Source organism: Schistocerca serialis, chromosome 2 (assembly GCF_023864345.2).
Source record: "Schistocerca serialis cubense isolate TAMUIC-IGC-003099 chromosome 2, iqSchSeri2.2, whole genome shotgun sequence".
Taxonomy (NCBI): Eukaryota; Metazoa; Arthropoda; class Insecta; order Orthoptera; family Acrididae; genus Schistocerca; species Schistocerca serialis.
In genome coordinates this window covers 867,535,550-867,556,271 of record NC_064639.1, presented here as the reverse complement: position 1 = coordinate 867,556,271, position 20,722 = coordinate 867,535,550, and the positions used below count along the sequence as shown (strand labels likewise).

General features: G+C 42.4%; 1 protein-coding gene across 2 annotated transcripts in view; it reads left to right on the top strand.

Annotated features, from left to right (window-relative positions):
- LOC126455993 (farnesol dehydrogenase-like) overlaps window positions 1-20,722 on the top strand; it is an 85,834-nt gene that overhangs the window by 44,580 nt on the left and 20,532 nt on the right. For both annotated transcript variants that reach the window (XM_050091751.1, XM_050091750.1), the window contains one exon: window positions 7,753-7,899. In XM_050091751.1, the coding sequence (XP_049947708.1) occupies window positions 7,753-7,899 (147 nt within the window). The remainder of the gene's footprint in view (window positions 1-7,752; window positions 7,900-20,722) is intronic.

Below are 20,722 nucleotides of genomic sequence, written 5' to 3'. Positions count from 1 at the left end.
ACGTACTAGTTACTTCCAGAACACATACAGATAACTGCTGCAGTTCGGTAGAATTGATAACAGGTAGCTCCTCTGTGGCGCTACTAAAGGGCACTAAAAATACAAGTAATTCGTTTGCACACAAAATTTTACCCTCACAAAATGGTTGTAAAACTGTCACAATTGATTTTCCCTCAACTATGACCTCATCCAGCGTGAAAATCATGCATTTTACCACTACATGAAGCACAAAACGTTGTGAGTCTGATTCAGATTCCTTCTGTGGATCACTAAGAATACATGAATTATACCCAGCGACACTATGGAAGCTCCAAGGTAGGGATGGCGGTTGTGGCTGATACTACAGGTTTTCGGTTACACCTGTTTTTTTCGTCCAGTTTAACATGACTGTTGAAATCGCTCAGAATAACTGGTTTCTGAAATGGCCGAGTTTCTGTTTTTTATTTTCGCAGACATTGAACGAAGATCGAAAAATACTAAGACTCACTCAGATTTTTGCGTTATACGTTTCCGCATACGTAGAATCAAAATATCAGACGAAGTAGGCAAGTAAAAGGAAACATAATACGTCTACTGTTCACTGCTTTCATCGAAAAATAACGAGGAGCTGAATACTGTAAAAAATTTACCAGTATTCTCCTACTGATTACGATTTTTTAAATGTCTGTAAAGAAACTACGTTCGTTATAATCGAGGATCATACCACCATTTGGGCATTACGTATAGGGTGCAAACTGAGGTCGAATAACTCTATTTCTCGTTTTATGTTATCCTTTTCTTAGGGCTGAAAGCAGATAAACCCATGTTATGTAGACATATATATATATATATATATATATATATATATATATATATATATATATATATATATATATATATATATCTTTAATTTTTAGCAGGAATTTGAATAGAACTGAGTTTTTGCTGAAAAAAGCAAACATGCTCCATCAAAAAACTCAAATGAACAATTGAGATAGTAGGCAAAATATAACATTTGCCAGTAAGAATTACATGACAATAATTAAAATTTTGATAATGAATTAACGCAATGTCGAATTTTATCGTCCACTGTGTTCATAAATACTCGCTCTATAATGTTTTGACCTGTAATCTGACTCCTTTCATTAGAAACGGTCATCATTCAGAGACGATACCAGTATTTCAGAAGCCGCAATAGCTCCTGCCAAACTTGTTTCTAAAAATTGTGAGAAAATGAAACGCCTACAGCCATCCTTATGATCTTGTTTATTGTGTAGCTACCAGTTTCGGCACTGCAGTGCGCCATCTTCAGGTCGTAGTTGATGCTGAAGGGGTTATTACGATCCACATATATACTGTATCAGTGGCCAACATAACTGGATTACGCAGGCTATCTGTAACTGTGATGGCCGAGTGGTTCTAGGCGCTTCAGTCCGGAACCGCGCTGCTGCTACGGTCGCAGGTTCGAATCCTGCCTCGGGCATGAGTGTGTGTGATGTCCTTAGGTTAGTTAGGTTTAAGCAGTTCTAAGTCTAGGGGACTAATGACCCCAGATGTTGAGTCCCATAGTGCTTGGAGCCATCTGATTTGTAACTGTGATGTCAGCATACCAACTCAGCTGGTAGTTGATGGTTGGAGTGCTGACATCACAGTTACATATAGCCTGCGTAATCCAGTATTGTTGGCAACTGATGCAGTATATGCGTGGATCGTGATAGCCCCTTCAGCATGAACAACGGCCAAAGTTGGTAGCTACACAATAAATAAGATCATAAGGACGGCTGTAGGCGATTCATTTCCTTACAATGGTGAACGGCCGTGGCCCCCAAGACCTCCAGTCAAAAGGATGGACATACAAAAACTTCTTTTTAAAAAGGTTTTATATTAAACCAAACCTTTTAGGACATTGCTGTGGTAACCTGATATATCGGTTTTATACCTGGTCATCAGTAAAAAAGGAAAAATATCTGTTATAACTGAGATGAAATGTTGTTGTTATGGCATTCAGGCCTGAGACTGGTTTGATGCAGCTATCCATGCTACTCTATCCTGTGCAAGCTCCTTCATCTCCCAATACGTACTGCAGCTTAAATCCTTCTGAATCTGCTTAGTGTATTCATCTCTTCGTCTCCCTCTACGATTTTTACCCTCCACGCTGCTCTTCAATACTAAATTCGTGATCCCTTGATGCCTCAGAACATGTCCTGCCAATCGATCCCTTCTTCTAGTCAAGTTGTGCCACAAACTCCTCTTCTCCCCAATTCTATTCAATTCCTCCTCATTAGTTATGTGATCTACCCATCTAATCTTCAGCATTTTTCTGTAGCACCACGTTTCGAAAGCTTCTATTCTCTTCTTGTCCAAACTACTTATCGTCCACGTTTCACTTCCACACATGGCAACACTCCATGCAAATACTTTCAGAAACGACTTCCTGACACCTAAATCTATACTCGATGTTAGCAGATTTCTCTTTGTCAGAAACGCTTTTCTTACCATTGCCAGTCTGCATTTTATATCCTCTTTACTTCGACCATCATCAGTTATTTTGCTCCCCAAATAGCAAAACTCATTCACTACTTTAAGCGTTTCATTTCCTAATCTAATTCCCTCAGCATCACCCGATTTAATTCGACTACATTCCATTATCCTCGTTTTGCTTTTGTTGATGTTCATCTTATATCCTCCTTTCAAGACACTGTCCATTCCGTTCAACTGCTCTTCCAGATCCTTTGCTGTCTCTGACAATTACAATGTCATCGGCGAACCTTAGAGTTTAGTTTCTTCTCCATGGATTTTAATACCTACTCCGAATTTTTCTTTTGTTTCCTTTACTGCTTGCTCAGTACACAGATTGAATAATATCGGGGAGAGGCTACAACCCTGTCCCAACCCTTCCCAACCACTGCTTCCCTTTCATGCTCCTCGACTCTTGTAACTGCCATCTTGTTTCTGTACAAATTGTAAATAGCCTTTCGCTTCCTGTATTTTACCCCTGCCACCTTCAGAATTTGAAAGAGAGTATTCCAGTCAACATGGTCAAAAGCTTTCTCTAAGTCTACAAATGCTAGAAACGTAAGTTTTCCTTTTCTTAATCTAGCTTCTAAGATAACCCGTAAGGTCAGTATTGCCTCACGTGTTCCGATATTTCTACGGAATCCAAACTGATCTTCCCCGAGGTTTTCTACCAGTTGTTCCATTCGTCTGTAAAGAATTCGCGTTAGTATTTTGCAGCCGTAACTTATTAAACTGATAGTTCGGTAATTTTCAAATCTGTCAACACCTACTTTCTTTGGTATTGGAATTATTATATTCTTCTTGAAGTCTGAGGGTATTTCGCCGGTCTCATACATTTTTCTCACCAGATATAGAGTTTTGTCAGGACTGGCTCTCCCAAGGCCGTCAGTAGTTCTAATGGAATGTTGTCTACTCCCGGGGCCTTGTTTCGACTTAGGTCTTTCAGTTCTCTGTCAAACTCTACACGCAGTATCATATCTCCCATTTCATCTTCATCTACATCCTCTTCCATTTCCATAATATTGTCCTCAAGTACATCGCCCTTGTGTAGACCCTCTATATACTCCTTCCACCTTTCTGCTTTCTCTTCTTTGCTTAGAACTGGGTTTCTATCTCAGCTCTTGATATTCATACAAGTGGTTCTCTTTTCTCCAAAGGTCTCTTTAATTTTCCTGTAGGCAGTATCTATCTTACCCCTAGTGAGATAAGCCTCTACATCCCTACATTTGTCCTCTAGCCATCCCTGCTTAGCCATTTTGCACTTCCTGTCGATCTCATTTTTGAGACGTTTGTATTCCTTTTTGCCTGCTTCATTTACTGCATTTTTATATTTTCTCCTTTCATCAATTAAATTCAATATTTCTTCTGTTACCCAAGGATTTCTACTAGTTCTCGTCTTTTCACCTAGTGAACTTCATCCCTCAAAGCTACCCATTCTTCTTCTACTGTATTTCTTTCCCCCATTCTTGTCAATTGTTACCTTATGCTCTCCCTGAAACTCTGTACAACCTCTGGTTTAGTAAGTTTATCCAGGTCCCATCTCCTTAAATTCCCACCTTTTTGCAGTTTCTTCAGTTTTAATCTACAGTTCATAACCAATAGATTGGGGTCAGAGTCCACATCTGCCCCTGGAAATGTCTTACAATTTAAAACCTGGTTCCTAAATCTCTGTCTTACCATTATATAATCTATCTGAAACTTGTCAGTATCTCCAGACTTCTTCCATGTATACAACCTTCTTTTATGATTCTTGAACCAAGTGTTAGCTATGATTAAGTTATGCTCTGTGCAAAATTCTACAAGGCGGCTTCCTCTTTCATTTCATGCCCCCAGTTTATAGTCACCTACTAAGTTTCCTTCTCTTCCTTTTCCTACTATCGAATTCCAGTCAGCCATGAGTATTAAATTTTCGTCTCCCTTCACTATCTGAAGATGAAATAAAGACCTAAAAATACCGGTTATTCAGAACTATGACACTGGTATCGGTTTGAATCGGTCTGTTTTTTTCCCATCCCTACGCCAAGGAGTATACGGAGGAACGTCCCAGATTTCGAAACAAGCGAACGCGCTTGCTTCCGTAGTCTTGTTGACGTGTTCTAACAGTTGAGTAGTTGGCTACTGCTTACTTAACGCAACCCGCTTGTGAGCACGCCGGCCTGGAAAGAAAGACTTGTCTGACGCTGCTGGTACGAGGTGACTTCAGAGGGTAAGCTGCACATGTCGTCCCCACCCTAGGAACCATGTGTACCAGGAGTGGCACATTGTTAGAAAGGAGTACGCACTCCAGGTTTCCTGCAGACAGGGTTCTGCTGCCGTGCGGCTAACAGGCGTATCACAGTGTTTAAATGTGATGGAGGGACAACTGGACGCGTACTACAAATTTGAAGTACGAGGGACACTAAGATTCTTGTCGGTAAAGTGTGTGAGTTGGACATAGATTCGCAGTGTAATTCTTGCGGTATACGGACCAAGCGCAGTGTCGTTGTGAAATGGTGCCAACAACTTGGCTAAGTCGCGCACGTGTGGGCGATGCTGGTTGGGAAGTAAGGCCATCGACGTCGTCGACAGGCGACATTGTTCGGGCAATGGCAGCAGTCGCAGGTTTGCCGATGACGAGAACGCTTCTCGAACAGCTCCGTTACAAAGGTGCGGGTTTCTATCGCCGAGGAACTGGAAGGGTGTTAGAACGTTGCGACCGTCGGTTACAGAGACTTGGTGACTACGTTGAAAAATTCCACAGGGACATGTACGAGAGGCGTTCAAGGAGTAATGCAAGACGTTTTTTTCTGAAAGCAGGTTGGTTTTTGTTCAGGATTCCAATACACCATATTATTTCCCCCACACATTTGGCTACAAAATCCTATTTTTCAACATAATCTCCGTTCAACGCGACAGCCTTACGCCACCTTACTGGAAGGGCCTGTATTGCCGAGTGGTACCATTCTGTAACCTCCCAACAGATAAATAAATTCCGTAACCTACCAATAAAAAGGGACTAACCTCCCAATAAAAATGTGACTCATATAAAACTTTTCAAAAGAAATCTCGTAATGTAACCTTTCAATAATTAACTGACTGTGACTCTAAACTGGTAAATCTGGACGTCAGCAATGCTGCGTTATGGCCCTAAAAAATTATGCTGGATAAACTGAAAATTCTTACCTCAGTGATGTCGCCGAATAACGTATATATATTTGCTCCTGTAAGAAATTTTTCTGGCACAGCCCAGTACAGTGCTGGCCACTATATTCTGCCTTATGTATGAAAAACAGCTGATTTCCTTTACGATAAATGGCATGACTATGGATAGAGAAATTAGTAAAAACTTTAAATTCAGATGAATGACTGTCAAAAGTTATCTTTATGAGAAAGATTATTATTGCAAGATTTTTGAAAAGTATTTACATGGGACTTTGATATAACAATAGTATAAAAATCAGTTGTAGCAATTAACATACGTCCGCGGCAATAAAGAACAACAATATTTTGCGTTTACCTTATACTACATCGCTCAGGCACCGCCATCGTTCTCCACAACCGGCCTTGGTAATTCCATAACTCCACTGCTCTTCTCGAGCTACAAAACACGACTCCATTGTCCGAACTCCAGGACACAAGTGCTCTCGGTGTGCTATACAACTCGACAACTGCTCTCTACGAGCGACCTGGCCCAACCGCCCGACTGCGAGCTACTACTACTACAGCTGCCGACACTGCTCTCTCTTCTGCGATTCTATTGTAGCTTACATATCGCAGGCAGCGCGTGAGCAATGCATCGAAGTTACATCTGCTCAAGTGCGCTAACAATAAATTCCTTAGTCATGGACCTCTTACAACTCTACTGGTCAACGTTGCAGGCAATATCTTGCTGCATCAATAGCCTGTCCATCATTCAGGTACTGCTTCCCGCGGAGTGCATCCTTCCCTGGGCCAAACAGACTGAAGTCGGAAGTTGTGAGATCTGGACAATAGGGCGGATGAGTAAGAACAGTCCAATGCAGTCTTGTCAGCTGCTCTCGGTTACGCAGACTTGTATGAAGCCTTGTGTTGTCATGGAGAAGGAGAAGTTCGTTTGCATTTTTCTGGCTAAGAACACGCTGAAGAAGTTTCTTCAATTTCTTGAGGGTAGCACAGTACACTTCAGAGTTGATCGTTGCACCGTGAGAGAGGACATCAAACTGAATAATTCCTTCAGAGTCCTAGAAGACCGTCGCCACGACTTTATCGGCTGAAGGTGCGGCTTTGAACTTTTTTTTTCCTGGAGGAAAAGTGATGTGGCGCAGTTCCACGGATTGCCGTTTTGTTCCCCGTTCGAAGTGATGAACCCATGTTTGATTAAATGTGAGGATGATCGACGAAAAATTCTCACAATCAGCCGTGTAATGCGCGAGCAATTTCGCACAGAGGGTTCTTCGTTGCTCTTTATGGTCTTCTGTTAGGCGGTGAGGAACCTAGCGGGCTCACAGCTTTTGAGTACCCCAACTGGCGGACGAATATGTCGGCAATACCAGCAGAGACATTCAGCTGAGCAGGAGGGTGTTTGATGGTGATCCGACGATCTCCTCGAGTGAGAGTGTCCGCACGTTCCAACACTGCAAGAGTCACAGTTGTGCGACCTCGTTGCGATAATGACTGACGCCTCGCCCGACGACTCACCGTGCTTTTGTTCACTGCCAGGTCTCCGTAGACATTCTGAAAGCGCCTATGAATATATCTGCGATGCTTTAGTTTTCCGCCAGAAGTAGCTCAGTGACAGCTCTCTGCTTGGAACGCACCCCGTTACAGACCCCATTTTGTAGGCTACATATAAGGCCACCACTGTCGCAACTTCATGAAATTATAGGGACTGAAGCGGGAATATTCCATCATGTCCCACAACAAATTCAGCATTTCTGAACCGAAATTGGCCGACAAAAATATGTGTCGCTTTACTTATATATATTACCTTTATATATATATATTACCTTTATATTACCTTTATAGGGACTGAAGCGGGAACATTCCATGATGTCCGACAACAAATTCAGCATTTTTTGAATCGAAATTGGCTGAGAGAAATATGTGTCGCGTTACTTATTGAACTCCCCTCGTATCTGTTTCATTCGGCGTTCAATATAAGTTGCTTGCCCCGTCGTAATAACGTGGAACTTACTTTTTGAGGTTCCATCGCAGTCTTGTACATGTTGAAGTGTTTACCCTGCTCCTACTGTGCTGGCGGTGCCCTCCCGGCTGACTCCACCCCCTGTGGTGCCGCAGGTGATCAGCCCCGGCCTGGTGCTGACCGACGTCTTCCAGGACTTCAAAGTGCTGACCCGCGAGGCGGTGCTGTCGCGGCCGCACCTGCGGCCTGAGGACGTGGCCGACGCGCTGCTCTACGCTCTCAGCACGCCCTCGCACGTGCAGGTAAGCGCAGCTGCGCCGGGTACCGCCTTTACTTCTCTCTGACCACAATACACAGCACGTCCTTGGAGCGAAGAACTGATTTAGAAAGGCACAGGCTGCAACTAATGTACAATGTGGTATCACAAAGCTCCCGAAATATACCTGTTACTTTCTTATCCCAGGAATCATGTAGCACAATAAATCGTAATGACGTGGAACGACTCATTTTACATTCACATGACTAACTAACTTGTAAGTATAGCTACATGCTGAACATTTATAACCTTTTTTATTTTATTTCATTTACTGATTTATTTAAATATACAGATCTAAGCAATTCCTACCCAACACTTTTTACATATTACAACGATACAAATTCTCTTACGAAATAGAAGGCGTAGTCAAGGAGAAACCTCTCCAGTTTTTTTTTAAATTATACTTTGCTGTCTTTCAGACATTTTATATCACCTGGTAAGTGATCAAAAAATTTTGTTCCAGCATTGATCACCCCTTTTCGTGCTAAAGATAGTCTTAACTTCGGGTAATGAATGTCTTGTAATTGTGTGCATAATTGTTCCTTTTGAACTGTAGTGAATTATCTACAACGAAATTCGTGAGGGAATAAATATACTGTGAAGCAGTAGTCAGAATGCCCAACTCCTTAAACAGACTTCTACAAGATGATCGTGGGTGAGCACCAAGTAATGTTCTTACAGCACGATTTTGAGCAATGAAGATTTTCTTTCTTAAAGGTGTGTTAACTCAGAACATTATTCCATACAAGACTACTGAATGAAAATACGCAAAATACGTCAACTCACCGATACGTCTCTTCCCAAGATTTGCCATGACTATAAGTCCAAATCTGGCTGAACTAAATTGCTTTAGGGGTTCCACAATGTGCTTTTTCCAGTTTAAATTATCGGCAGTATAGACGCATAACGATTTTGAAGTTTTCACCTGCAAGGTTCGCAGAAGAGATTTTCTGTAAAGTTGGGAAGGTAGGAGACGAGGCACTAGCAGAACTAAAGCTGTGAGGACGCGGCGTCAGTCATGCTTGGGTAGCTCAGTTGGTAGAGCACTTTCCCACGAAAGGCAAAGGTCCCGAGTTCGAGTCTCGGTCGGGCACACAATTTTAATCTGCTAAGAAGTTTCATATCAGTGCACACTCCGCTGCAGAGTGAAATTCTCAATCTGGAAACATCCCTCAGGCTGTGGCTAAGTCATGTCCCCGCAAAATCCTTTCTTTCAGGAGTGCTAGTTCTGCAAGGTTCGCAGGAGAGCTTCTGTAAAGTTGGGAAGGTAGGAGTCGAGGTACTGGCAAAAGTAAAGCTGTGAGGATGGGACGTGAGTCGTGCTTGGGTACATCAGTTGGTAGAGCACTTGCCCGAGAAAGGCAAAGGTCCCGAGCTCGAGTCTCGGCCCGGCACACAGTTTTAATCTGCTAGGAAGTTTCAAAAACTTTCTGGTTTCCCAATGGTACTGTAATTCTGTCAGAGACAGCAAACGACTTGGAAGAGCAGTTGAATGGAATAGACATTATCTTGAAAGTAGCATATAAGATGAACATTGTTGTTCTTGTGGTCTTCTGTCCATAGACTGGTTTGATGCAGCTCTCCATGCTACTCTATCCTGTGCAATCATCTTCATCTTCCAGTACCTACTGCAACCTACATCCTTCTGAATTTGCTTAGTGTATTCATCTCTTGGTCTCCCTCTACGATTTTTACCCTCCACGCTGCCCTCCAATACTAAATTGGTGATCCATTGATGCCTCAGAACACGTCCTAGCAACAGATCCCTTCTTCTAGTCAAGTTGTGCCACAAACTCCTCTTCTCCTTAATTTTATTCAATACCTCCTCTTAGTTATGTGATCTACCCATCTAATCTTCAGCATTCTTTTGTAGCACCACATTTCGAAAGCTTCTATTCTCTTCTTGTCTAAACTATTTATCGTCCACGTTTCACTTCCATACATGACTACACTCCATACAAATACTTTCAGAAACGACTTCAAATGGTTCAAATGGCTCTGAGCACTATGGGACTCAACTGCTGAGGTCATTAGTCCCCTAGAACTTAGAACTAGTTAAACCTAACTAACCTAAGGACATCACAAACATCCATGCCCGAGGCAGGATTCGAACCTGCGACCGTAGCGGTCTTGCGGTTCCAGACTGCAGCGCCTTTAACCGCACGGCCACTTCGGCCGGCGAAACGACTTCCTGACATTAAAATCTATACTCGATGTTAACAAATTTCTCTTCTGCAGAAACGCTTTCCTTGTCATTTCCAGTCTATCCTCTCCACTTCGACCATCATCAGTTATTTTGCTCCGCAAACAGCAAAACTCATTTACTATTTTAAGTGTCTCATTTCCTAATCTAATACCCTCAGCATCACCCGATTTAATTCGACTACATTCCATTATCCTCGTTTTGCTTTTGTTGATGTTCATCTTATAACCTCCTTTCAAGATAATGTACATTCCTTCAACTGCTCTTCCAGGTCCTTTGCTGTCTCTGACAAAATTACAGTGTCATCGGCAAACCTCAATGTTTTAATTTCCCCTCCATGGATTTTAATTCCTACTCCGAACTCTTCTGTCGTTTCCTTTACTGATTGCTCAATATACAGACTGAATAACATCGGGGATAGGCAACAACCCTGTCTCACTCCCTTCCCAACCACTGCTTCCCTTTCATGCCCCTCGACTCCTATAACTACCATCTGGTTTCTGTACAAATTGTAAATAGCCCTTCGCTCCGTGTATTTTACCCCTCCCACGTTCAGAATTTGAAAGAGAGATGAACATTTATAATAGCAAAACAGGTGTATTACAATGTAGTCTAATTAAATCAGGCGATGTTGAAAGAATTAGATTAGGACGCGAGACACTAAAAGAGATTACAGATTTAAGTATTCGAAAGTCTTTTCTGAAGGTACTTATCTGGAGAGTACCCTTGTATTGAAGTGAAATATTGACCATAAACAGTTCAGTTAAGACGAGAACAGAAGCACTTGACATTTGGTGTTACAGGGGAATGGTGGAGATTAGATGGCCAGATCACGTAACTGATAAGGAGGTACTGGGCACAGTTGGAGAGATAAGAAATTTGTGGTACCACTTTACTAAATGAAGAGATCAGTTGATAGGACATGTTCTGATACACCAGGGAATCACCAATTTCGTATTGGAGGGTAGTGTTTGGGATAAAAATCGTAGAGGGAGACCATGGGATATAAGCAGGTTCAAAGGGATCTAGGCTGAAGTGGTAATCTGGAGGTGAAGAGTCTCGCTCAGAATGGAGTAGCTTGGACGCATCGAACCAGCCTTCGGAAAGGCTAGAACAACAACATTTAAAATTATTTATTATGTGCATCTTGTTATAATGCACCACCACCTTCGAACGATCCCTTCAGAGTGAATAAACAGGTCCCAACGATACTGCCCCTTTTGAAATGTATCCCGGAAATGTTTCTTTGTAAATGTGTTTAGTACCCTCTTTGATTCCGTTTAAATCATCTTCCCTCTAACAAATAGTTGCCGCTTCAGCTTGATTTTTCGGCTTGAGGAAGAGGAGGAAATCACACGAAGATATGTGTTGTGAGTATGGCGGGTACGGAAAAGTACTGTCATCCTGTCTGTAGTAAAATATTTCTGAACAATGCAGGTCTTAGGCGGTCACTGATTGTCTCGGAAGAGCATCCAGTCGTTCGTAAGCCATCTTATTGGCGTTTTCTCCTCATGCCCTCTCTGAAACCTCTTAGAGTAAAGCGACAAAACTATTTATTGACGCCGGCCGCTGGTGGCCGAGCGGTTCTAGGCGCTTCAGTCTGGAACCGCGAGACCCCTACGGTCGCAGGTTCGAATCCTGCCTCGGGCATGGATGTGTGTGAAGTCCTTATGTTAGTTACGTTTAAGTAGGTCTAAGTTTTATGGGACTGATGACCTGAGATGTTAAGTCCCATAGTGCTCAGAGCCATTTGAGCCATTTATTGACGTTGTGAGTAGGTGAGACGAACTCTTTATCATCAGTCAATATACGAAACAGATCAATAAGCACTTAATATTGCTCTTGACTTGTCGAGCTTTTTTTTTTCGTCTATGGGAATGACTCTTCATTACGACAATCACGGCTAAAACCCAACTTTCTTCGCCACTAACAATCTTTGACAAAAAGTCTGGATCGTGTTAAGCGATTGTTGAAGTTCCCTTGTCAGTACACACTTCTATGATACCATAGCGGCCATCTCAACCTTCACGTTGTCTAGGCAACGGCGTCGTTTTAAATTCCAATCAGAGGGCCCTGCCTATTAAACACACACGGCTTTTACATATTTTAATAGTTGTATCTTTTAATACATTTTTACCTCTCATTATTTATGAATATCTATGTGTTTATAATTATCACTCCCTTGTTTATTCCTTTTATCGACAAAACATTGTAAGAACGAAGTATTTGTCTTCCACACCAGTGTCAATAGTTTACACTGCTCCTTCTGTTTGTTTTGCAAGTTTGTTTATTTTATTTTAATATAAATGACTACTTTCCTTATGCTTGATAATGTTTTAACATCTTACGTAGTAGTACGTGGACTACGCGAACTTACTGTGCAAATTGCACACAGCTCATGCGAAGTACCGAGCGAGGTGGCGCAGTGGCTAGCACATTGGACTCGCATTCGGGAAGACGACGGTTCAATCCCGCGTCCGGCCATCCTGATTTAGGTTTTCCGTGATTTCCCTAAATCGCTCCATGCAAATGCCGGGATGCTTCCTTTGAAAGGCCGACTTCCTTCCCCGTCCTTCCCTAATCAAATGAGAACGATGACCTCGCTGTCTGGTCTCCTCCCCCAAACAACCCAACCCAATCCTCTTTCGAAGCGTTTGCCATTGGCTGGTGATGACGTAAGCCATAGTCGGCGCGCGAAATGCACACTATTTAACCCGTGGCTCCAGTCATCAGTCAGTGTACAATCGTGGTATCTCGGAAAATCCTAGGAGCCGCCAGTACCAACCACAAGGTTAAACACTATAACCTTTCTGTATTTTTTAACGCCATATACAATCGCACTGTCTGTAATTTTTACTACAGCTTTTCTGTATCTTATTTAAAGGCCATAAGTAATAGTACAGTTTGTAACCTCACTGTTCCTACCCTTGCAGGACCAAAAAGTTCGGAAGATGGCTTGTAGATAAGCCGAAAACGGTTAACAAAGAAATATTATTGCGATCTCGACTGTTCATTTTTAAAAATCGCACTTAAGTGCCTGACAGAGGCTTCATCGAACTACCTTCAGACTCTTTCTCTACTGTTCCACTCTCAAACATCGCGTGAGAAAAACGAACACTTAAATCCTTTCGTACAAGGTCCGATTTCTGTTATTTTATTACGATGATCATTTATCCCTGTTTACATGGGCGTCAGGAAACACTTTCGTAGTCGGAAGAGAAAGTTGATGATTGAAATTTCGTTAAAAGTTTTCGTCTTTGTATGACTGCCGCCCAAACTCGCGTGTCTTATCCGTGGTACTATACCCTATTTCGCGGCAATACAAAACGAGCTGCCCTTCTTTGGACTCCTTCGATGTCCTCGTTCGGTCCTATCTGACAAGGATCCCACAACGCGAGACATTACGTCACAGGAAGATGGATAAGTGTAGTGTAGGCAGTCTGTTTAGTAGATATTGTGAATCTTGCAAGTGTTCTGCCAATGAAACATAGCCTTCGGTACGCCTTCTAGACAACATTTTCTATTTGATCGTTCCAATTTAAGTTGATCGTAATTGTAATTGAACTGGCAACATTTGGATTTGTGTGCCATATCGTTAAACCGAAATTTAGCGGATGCTTTTTAGTGCTCTTAAGGATGACCTCATACTTGTCTTTGTTTAGTGTCAATTGACATTTTTCGCACCGTACAGATATCTTGTCTAAATCATGTTGCAATAGGTATTGACCTTCTGATGTCTTTACTTGATGTAAATGACAGCATCATCTGTCAAAAATGTAAGAAAGCTCCTCAGATTGTCTTCTAAATCGTGTATATAGATTACAAACAGCAGAGGAAGTATTAACACTTCCTTTGAGGGTGCCAGATATCACATTTGTTTTACTCAATAACTTTCCTTCAGTTACTACGAACTGAGATTTTTCTGAGAGGACGTCTCGAATCCAGTCACACAACTAATGCCATACTCCGTAGGCAAGCAGTTTCATTAGAAGGTGCTTGTGGGGTGTGGTGATGATGTTCGATTTGTAGGACGCTCAACTGGCGGTCATCAGCGCCCGAACAAAGTCCCAATCTAGCCACTGTCACGAATCATGATGATGATGACATGATGGGATCAACAAGTCCCCGGGCAGAGAAAATCCCCAACCCGACCGGGAATCGAACCCGGGACCCCGGGATGCAGAGACAGCAACGCTAGCCACTAGACCACACGCTGCGGACGTGGGGTAAGGTGCAAAAGGCTTCAGGAAATCTACAAATATGGAAGTCATTTGAGATTTCGTTTCAGACGAATGATGTTTTCTGGATCCGTGCTGGCTATTCGCTCATAAATAGTTTTCTTCGAGATAACTCATAATGTTCGAACATAGTATAACTTCCTGAATCCTCAGATCGACGTCATTGATATGGGTCCGTAATTGAGAGGATTGCCCTATTCTTTTCTTGAGTATTGGCGTGACCTGTGCAACTTTCCAATCTTTAAGTACGGATATGGCTCTGAGCACTATGGGACTTAACATCGGAGGTCATCAGTCCCCTAGAACTTAGAACTACATAAACATAACTAACCTAAGGACATCACACACATCCATGCCCGAGGCAGGATTCGAACCTGCGACCGTAGCGGTCGCGCGGTTCCGGACTGAAACGCCTAGAACCGCTCGGCCACAGCGGCCGGCCTAAGTACGGATATTTCGTCCGGCGAGTGGTTGAACATGATTGCTAAGTATGCAACTATTATATCAGGATACCCTGAAAGAAAATTAACTGAAGTACAATCTGGATCGAAGGCGTTGCCTTCTTTAAGTGATTTAAGATATTCGATATGCCCATGACAGCGACTGCTAAGTTACTCAAGTTGGCAGTTGTTCTCGATTCGAATTCTGTCTTCGTCTTCTTTGGTGAACGAATTTCCGAAAACCCTGTTCAGTAAATCCGCTTTAGTGTCACTGTCATCTGTCTCCACATCTACATGATTTCTTCACATTTACCCAGTTCTTTGAAACAGCTTTAGACTGTTTCTCTATCATTTGACTCTCTAAATGAACACTCTAAATGAACACTTAAATCTTTCTGTACGAGTTCTGATTTCTGTTATTTCATTACAATGATCATTTCTTCCTTTGTAAGTACGCAGTAACAAAATATTTTCACATTTAGAGGAGACAACTGGTGATCGAAATTTCATGAAAACATCTCGCCGTAACGAGAAACGCCTTTGTTTTGATGAGTGCCACCCCATTTCACTTATCACATCCGTGACACTCCCCCTATATCACGATAGTAAAAAAGGAGCGGCCTTTCTTTCGACTCTTTCGAAGTCTTCCGTTAACCCTATCTGGTAAAGATCCCGTAACACACAGCAGTGTAGGCAGTCTCTGTAATGGACCTGTCGCATTTTCTAAGTGTTCTGCCATAAAAGGCAGTCTTTGTTTTGTCTTTCCCACAACGTGATCCATGTGATCGTTCCATTTTAAGATGTTTGTGATTGTTACCCCTTGGTATTTAGTTGAATTGAAAGGCTTTAAATTTGTGTGTTTTGTCGTGTAACCGAAATTTAACGGATTTCTTTTTGTACCCATGTGGATGACTTCACAGTTTTCCTTATTCAGAGACAGCTGCAACTTTTCGCACTACACAGATATCGTGTATAACTGATTTTGAGATTTGTTTTGATCTTCTGATTACTCTTCTAGACTCTAACAAGGGGAGGCCGCAAATTGTGAAATTCAGATTCGATTCATATTGTGCATAATAAAAGTTCATGGCCAGAGGTGTAATGTGGCAAAGCACCAAGATACACTTCTCAGCCGTTGTCGAGAAAATCGACAGTTAAAAGAAACCGTTGCGGTGAAATACTCTCTACGATTGAAGGTTTACTACAGCGTCGTGGCACAGCGGTAAGCGCTCGGGTTTGTAATCCGAAGGTCGCCAGATCGAATCTCGCACCGTGTAAATATTTTTTTTTAGTATTAGTTTTTTGTAATTCAAATATATATATATATATATATATATATATATATATATATATATATATATATATATAAAGTTGTTGAAAGTCGTTTGTCGTGGAAAAACTGGCGACTTCGAACATCATTATGTTTTCCGCAAACAAAGTTGTATTTCACAAATGTTATTAATTGTCTTCATAATGTTAACCACGTATAGTTAACGGAAGACGTAGAAACGATATTCCGAAACGAATACGTATAGCGTAAGTCAAACGTTCGAATTAGAATAGAGACCCCACGAACACAAATTCGCTGTGGCAGGTATGAAATATAAACTCCGTTACTCGCTCGTTACACTTGAAGGACAGATGTTGAATGGGCCGAAACGAGCCGCCGCATAACAGCGTAGTTGCCTGCCAACTTAGAAAGAAGGTAGATGCGGTCCCTAGCGCAACTTATAACATCGTCGAAAATCAGTGGGGACGGGAGAGCTTTGGTACACCCTGTTAAAAAAACGGAAAAATGGAGGCGGTACAATTGGAGAGCGAGCCGCCTTCACCAACATGCATAAGCAATTCATTAATAGTATATATATATATATATATATATATATATATATATATATATATATATATATATATATATATATATTTGAATTACAAAAAACTAATAATGAAAAAAATTGCATGGCGCGAGATTTGATCCGGCGACCTTCGGATTACAAACCCTAGCGCTTACCGCTGCGCCACGACGCTGTAGTAAACCTTTAATCGTAGAGAGTATTTCACCGCAACGGTTTCTTTTAACTGTCGATTTTCTCGACAACGGCTGAGAAGTGCATCTTGGTGCTTTGCCACATTACACCTCTGGCCATGAGCTTTTATTATGCGCAGTATGAATCGAATCTGAATTTCACAATTGGCGGCCTCCCCTTGTAAGTGACAGTATCATATGCAAACAGTCGGAAGTGCTCCAAGTCTCGCTTGAATTTTCTGATTTTTAGAGTACTGAAGGAGCGATCTGTTTACTTGTTAAAAACATTCAACAACCTATATCGCAACCAGCCTCTGTGGCCGAACAGTTCTAGGCGCTTCAGTCCGGAACCGCGCTGCTGCTACGGTCGCAGGTTCGAATCCTGCCTCCGGCATGGATGTGTGTGATGTCCTTGGGTTAGTTAGGTTTAAGTAGTTCTAAGTCTAAGGGACTGATTTCCACAGATGTTAAATCCCATAGTGCTTAGAGCCATTTGAACCATATTGCATAAAATATTTCTTTATTTAAGACAACCAGTTCCGACAGTCTTTGTGTCATCCTCAGATCTTAAAAGCCACTCTGTTGTGAAACATGTTCATTTTCCGATGAACCTCACCTAGAGTTGTCAAGTGGACAAAAGTCAGCACGTTATAAAAGGTCTAACATGACTAAAATAGTTAAAACATAAAGCACCTTTTTCAAGAGGCCATATATATATATATATCGCTCATACAGCAGCAGGTCTGTTTACATGTGCTGGACATATTCTAAACGGTGAAAATCCACTTTAAACAGCATGGAGGTGCAACTGACCATCGTCTATTAACTACTACACCATTCTTCCTATAGAAATCTCTAACAATTGAACTGGCGTAGCGAATATCTAATTCCCCTCCTACCAGATGAAACTTACGTTACACTCTTGATTCCTGATCTATTCCAAGATCTAAAACTGCCATCCCATATGTATGTATGACCGGACTTGTGATACCTTTAATCTTCATACTTTCTTCAGTTTTATACACGTCCTGGCTTCTCTCGACAAGCTTGAGCTGATTCTACATTGCGTATTCTTTCTCAGGTCGTCAGTCTCACGTTAAATGCCCTGGTATGCCACAGATTCTACTCTTAACATTACTTCTGCAGTCCTATACTCTACATGTCCATATGAAAAATACTTAAGGGTGCCCTTCCCCATCTTACCCTGATGACTTTCATCAGCAAATTCTTTTCCCTTGGTGGACATAATTCTCGACTCTTCTGTCAAAGCTACCTCAACAGCCTCAGTGAAGGTGATGTTTTCGCCTGTTACACCCACAATGTTGTCTGTATGCGCTCATCATAGATGACCTGAATTAATTTTCCTACTAATGACAAGTATTCCGCTAGTTCTGATACTAGCATTGCACTATGGAGAGCTTCACGAAACAACTGATGAAGTGTATCTACTTTAGTGGCCCAATCTACAATCGTTTTTCCCTTTGTCTGCCTATTAGAAAACATATTACAAGCATAGTAATACAAACTATGTTTATATGCATAATTTTCCAACAAATTATTTTTTGCCTCTTCCTATGTGGATGATAATTCATGTACGAGCAGTTTACTTTGTGCAGGACCCTGAATACGGGTTTTTTGACGAATTGTAACAATATTGGATGGTCTGCATTACATACTAATTCAAAAAGTATGTTCACATTATTGACAAATTCATTTAACGCATAAATTGTACCAACGAAAGCATAGGAATTGAGTTTAAAGCAATCACTGTTACTAATGTTACATACTACTGTTCCACCGTCGGCAGCTGCATTGTTCGAGGAGGCCAAGACCTACTTTTGTCTGCTGACGTGTTGTGCAGAGGCGAGGTGACTTGCTGCTGAAAGTGGAGTCTTGTGCTAAGGTGAGGTGAGCAGATCTGAGCTGAGGTAAGATGAGTCGAGCAGAATGTGACTGTGTGAGGTCCACAGCATTATGTTGCCCTCAACTGTACTGTGCCACGCCATTGCCCACTGCCACCTGCTGTCTGCTTGTTGGCCACTGCTACTACTGAAACCTGCGAAGGTGCCACATGCCCTCCGTTGCTGAGTCGCATTGTTGACACATGTCGCTGTCCTGGTGGACCTTCCTGGACCGCACCTTGAGCTCCATCTTGTTGTCACTCAGGCTTTGCCGTGGCCCTGCACTGTTGTGAAGTCCTGTAGAAAGTGCTGCCCTGTTCATATCTTCCCTTGTCAGATGTCAATTTCCGGACCTCTGCATCTTTCATCTGCTCTTCGCACTCCATCTGTTCTTATTGGATACCAAGTGCTTCTTCTCATTTGAGTCTCACAGACGTCAGTACAGTCACAACATCGGGCTGAGTATGTGCGAAGCCCCTATCTGTCTCAAAAATCTTTAACAAAATATTCCACATCTGACACAAGAAAATGTTTACATTTGTCATGTCCTGACACAGTGTAGAGGAAAGACGGGTTTGAGTCAGTGTGCAATTTCCGAGTGGTGAGGAGCATATGCAGAAAGACAAATTCTGAGTGAAAGAAGTTATGACGTGGAAAAACGCCGAACACTGCCACATGGCACCTACGAGAGGCGCGGATTCTAGAACACAACAGGATTCTTGGAGCAGGAGACTTACGGAGTGCAGAGATCTGATAAACATTTTTTATTAGAAATCAGACTAATTGCTACATTGAAGGCTAAGGTTGCACAACAGCAGTCAGTGTCTGGATCCATGGGGGTGGGCGCTAACAGAAGTAGCGAACACTAACGGCATGTTAAGTACAAACTCGAGAGCAGCACTCCAAGTGAGAAAACAGGCATGTTGGCGCTTACTGAGACTGGCCAAGAGGGCCACGGAGTCGGTGCAGCAACGACCTGACTGAGAACTCACTCTGAAGACAAAAACATGGGTTACTAAAGAATCGTGGTGGAAAATTATTTCTGTCTTCCTGTAGTCGACCCACCAATCCACCAGCACTTAATAAGCTTTGGTCGATCTGGCGATCCACTCTGCACCTCCAGGGCGCTTCTGGCCAATCACTTTTAGATTGATAGTTCCTGGCAGATTAAAACTGTATGCCCCACCGAGACTCGAACTCGTGACCTTTGCCTTTCGCGGGCAAGTGCTCTACCATCTGAGCTACCGAAGCACGACTCACGCCCGGTCTCACAGCTTTACTTCTGCCAGTATCTCGTCTCCTACCTTCCAAACTTTACAGAAATTCTCCAGTTTTAATCTGCCAGGAAGTTTCATATCAGCGCACACTCCGCTGCAGAGTGAAAATCTCATTCTGGAAACATTCCCCAGGCTGTGGCTAAGCCATGTCTCCGCAGTATCCTTTCTTTCAGGAGTGCTAGTTCTGCAAGGTTCGCAGGAGAACTTCTGTAAAGTTTGGAAGGTAGGAGACGAGATACTGGCAGAAGTAAAGCTGTGAGACCGGCCGTGAGTCGTGCTTCGGTAGCTCAGATGGTAGAGCACTTGCCCGCGAAACGCAAAGGTCCCGAGTTCGAGTCTCTGTCGGGCACACAGTTTTAATCTGCCGGGAAGTTTCATATCAGCGCACACTCCGCTGTAGAGTGAAAATCTCATTCTGGGCACTTTTAGATTCCTCCCGTTCTCCTACTCAATAGGTACAGATACTTTTGAACTTTACATCAAGAAACTCCCAAGTTTGGTAGCAACAGCATTCAGCTGAAAGCTAAACGCCACTGCCACTCCTATTATGGCCAGCAGCAACAGTGTTTTATGTCACTTGACCCCACCCTCAGTCCTTTTATGAGTGGAGACTGCTGTAGTAGCACTCTAACTTGTATAAATATACTGGTGTTTCAGTTCTCAGGAGCAAGTATCAAGCTTGCTGCCTCTGCTAATATCTGCCTTTTCGTGGCCTTCTTCTACT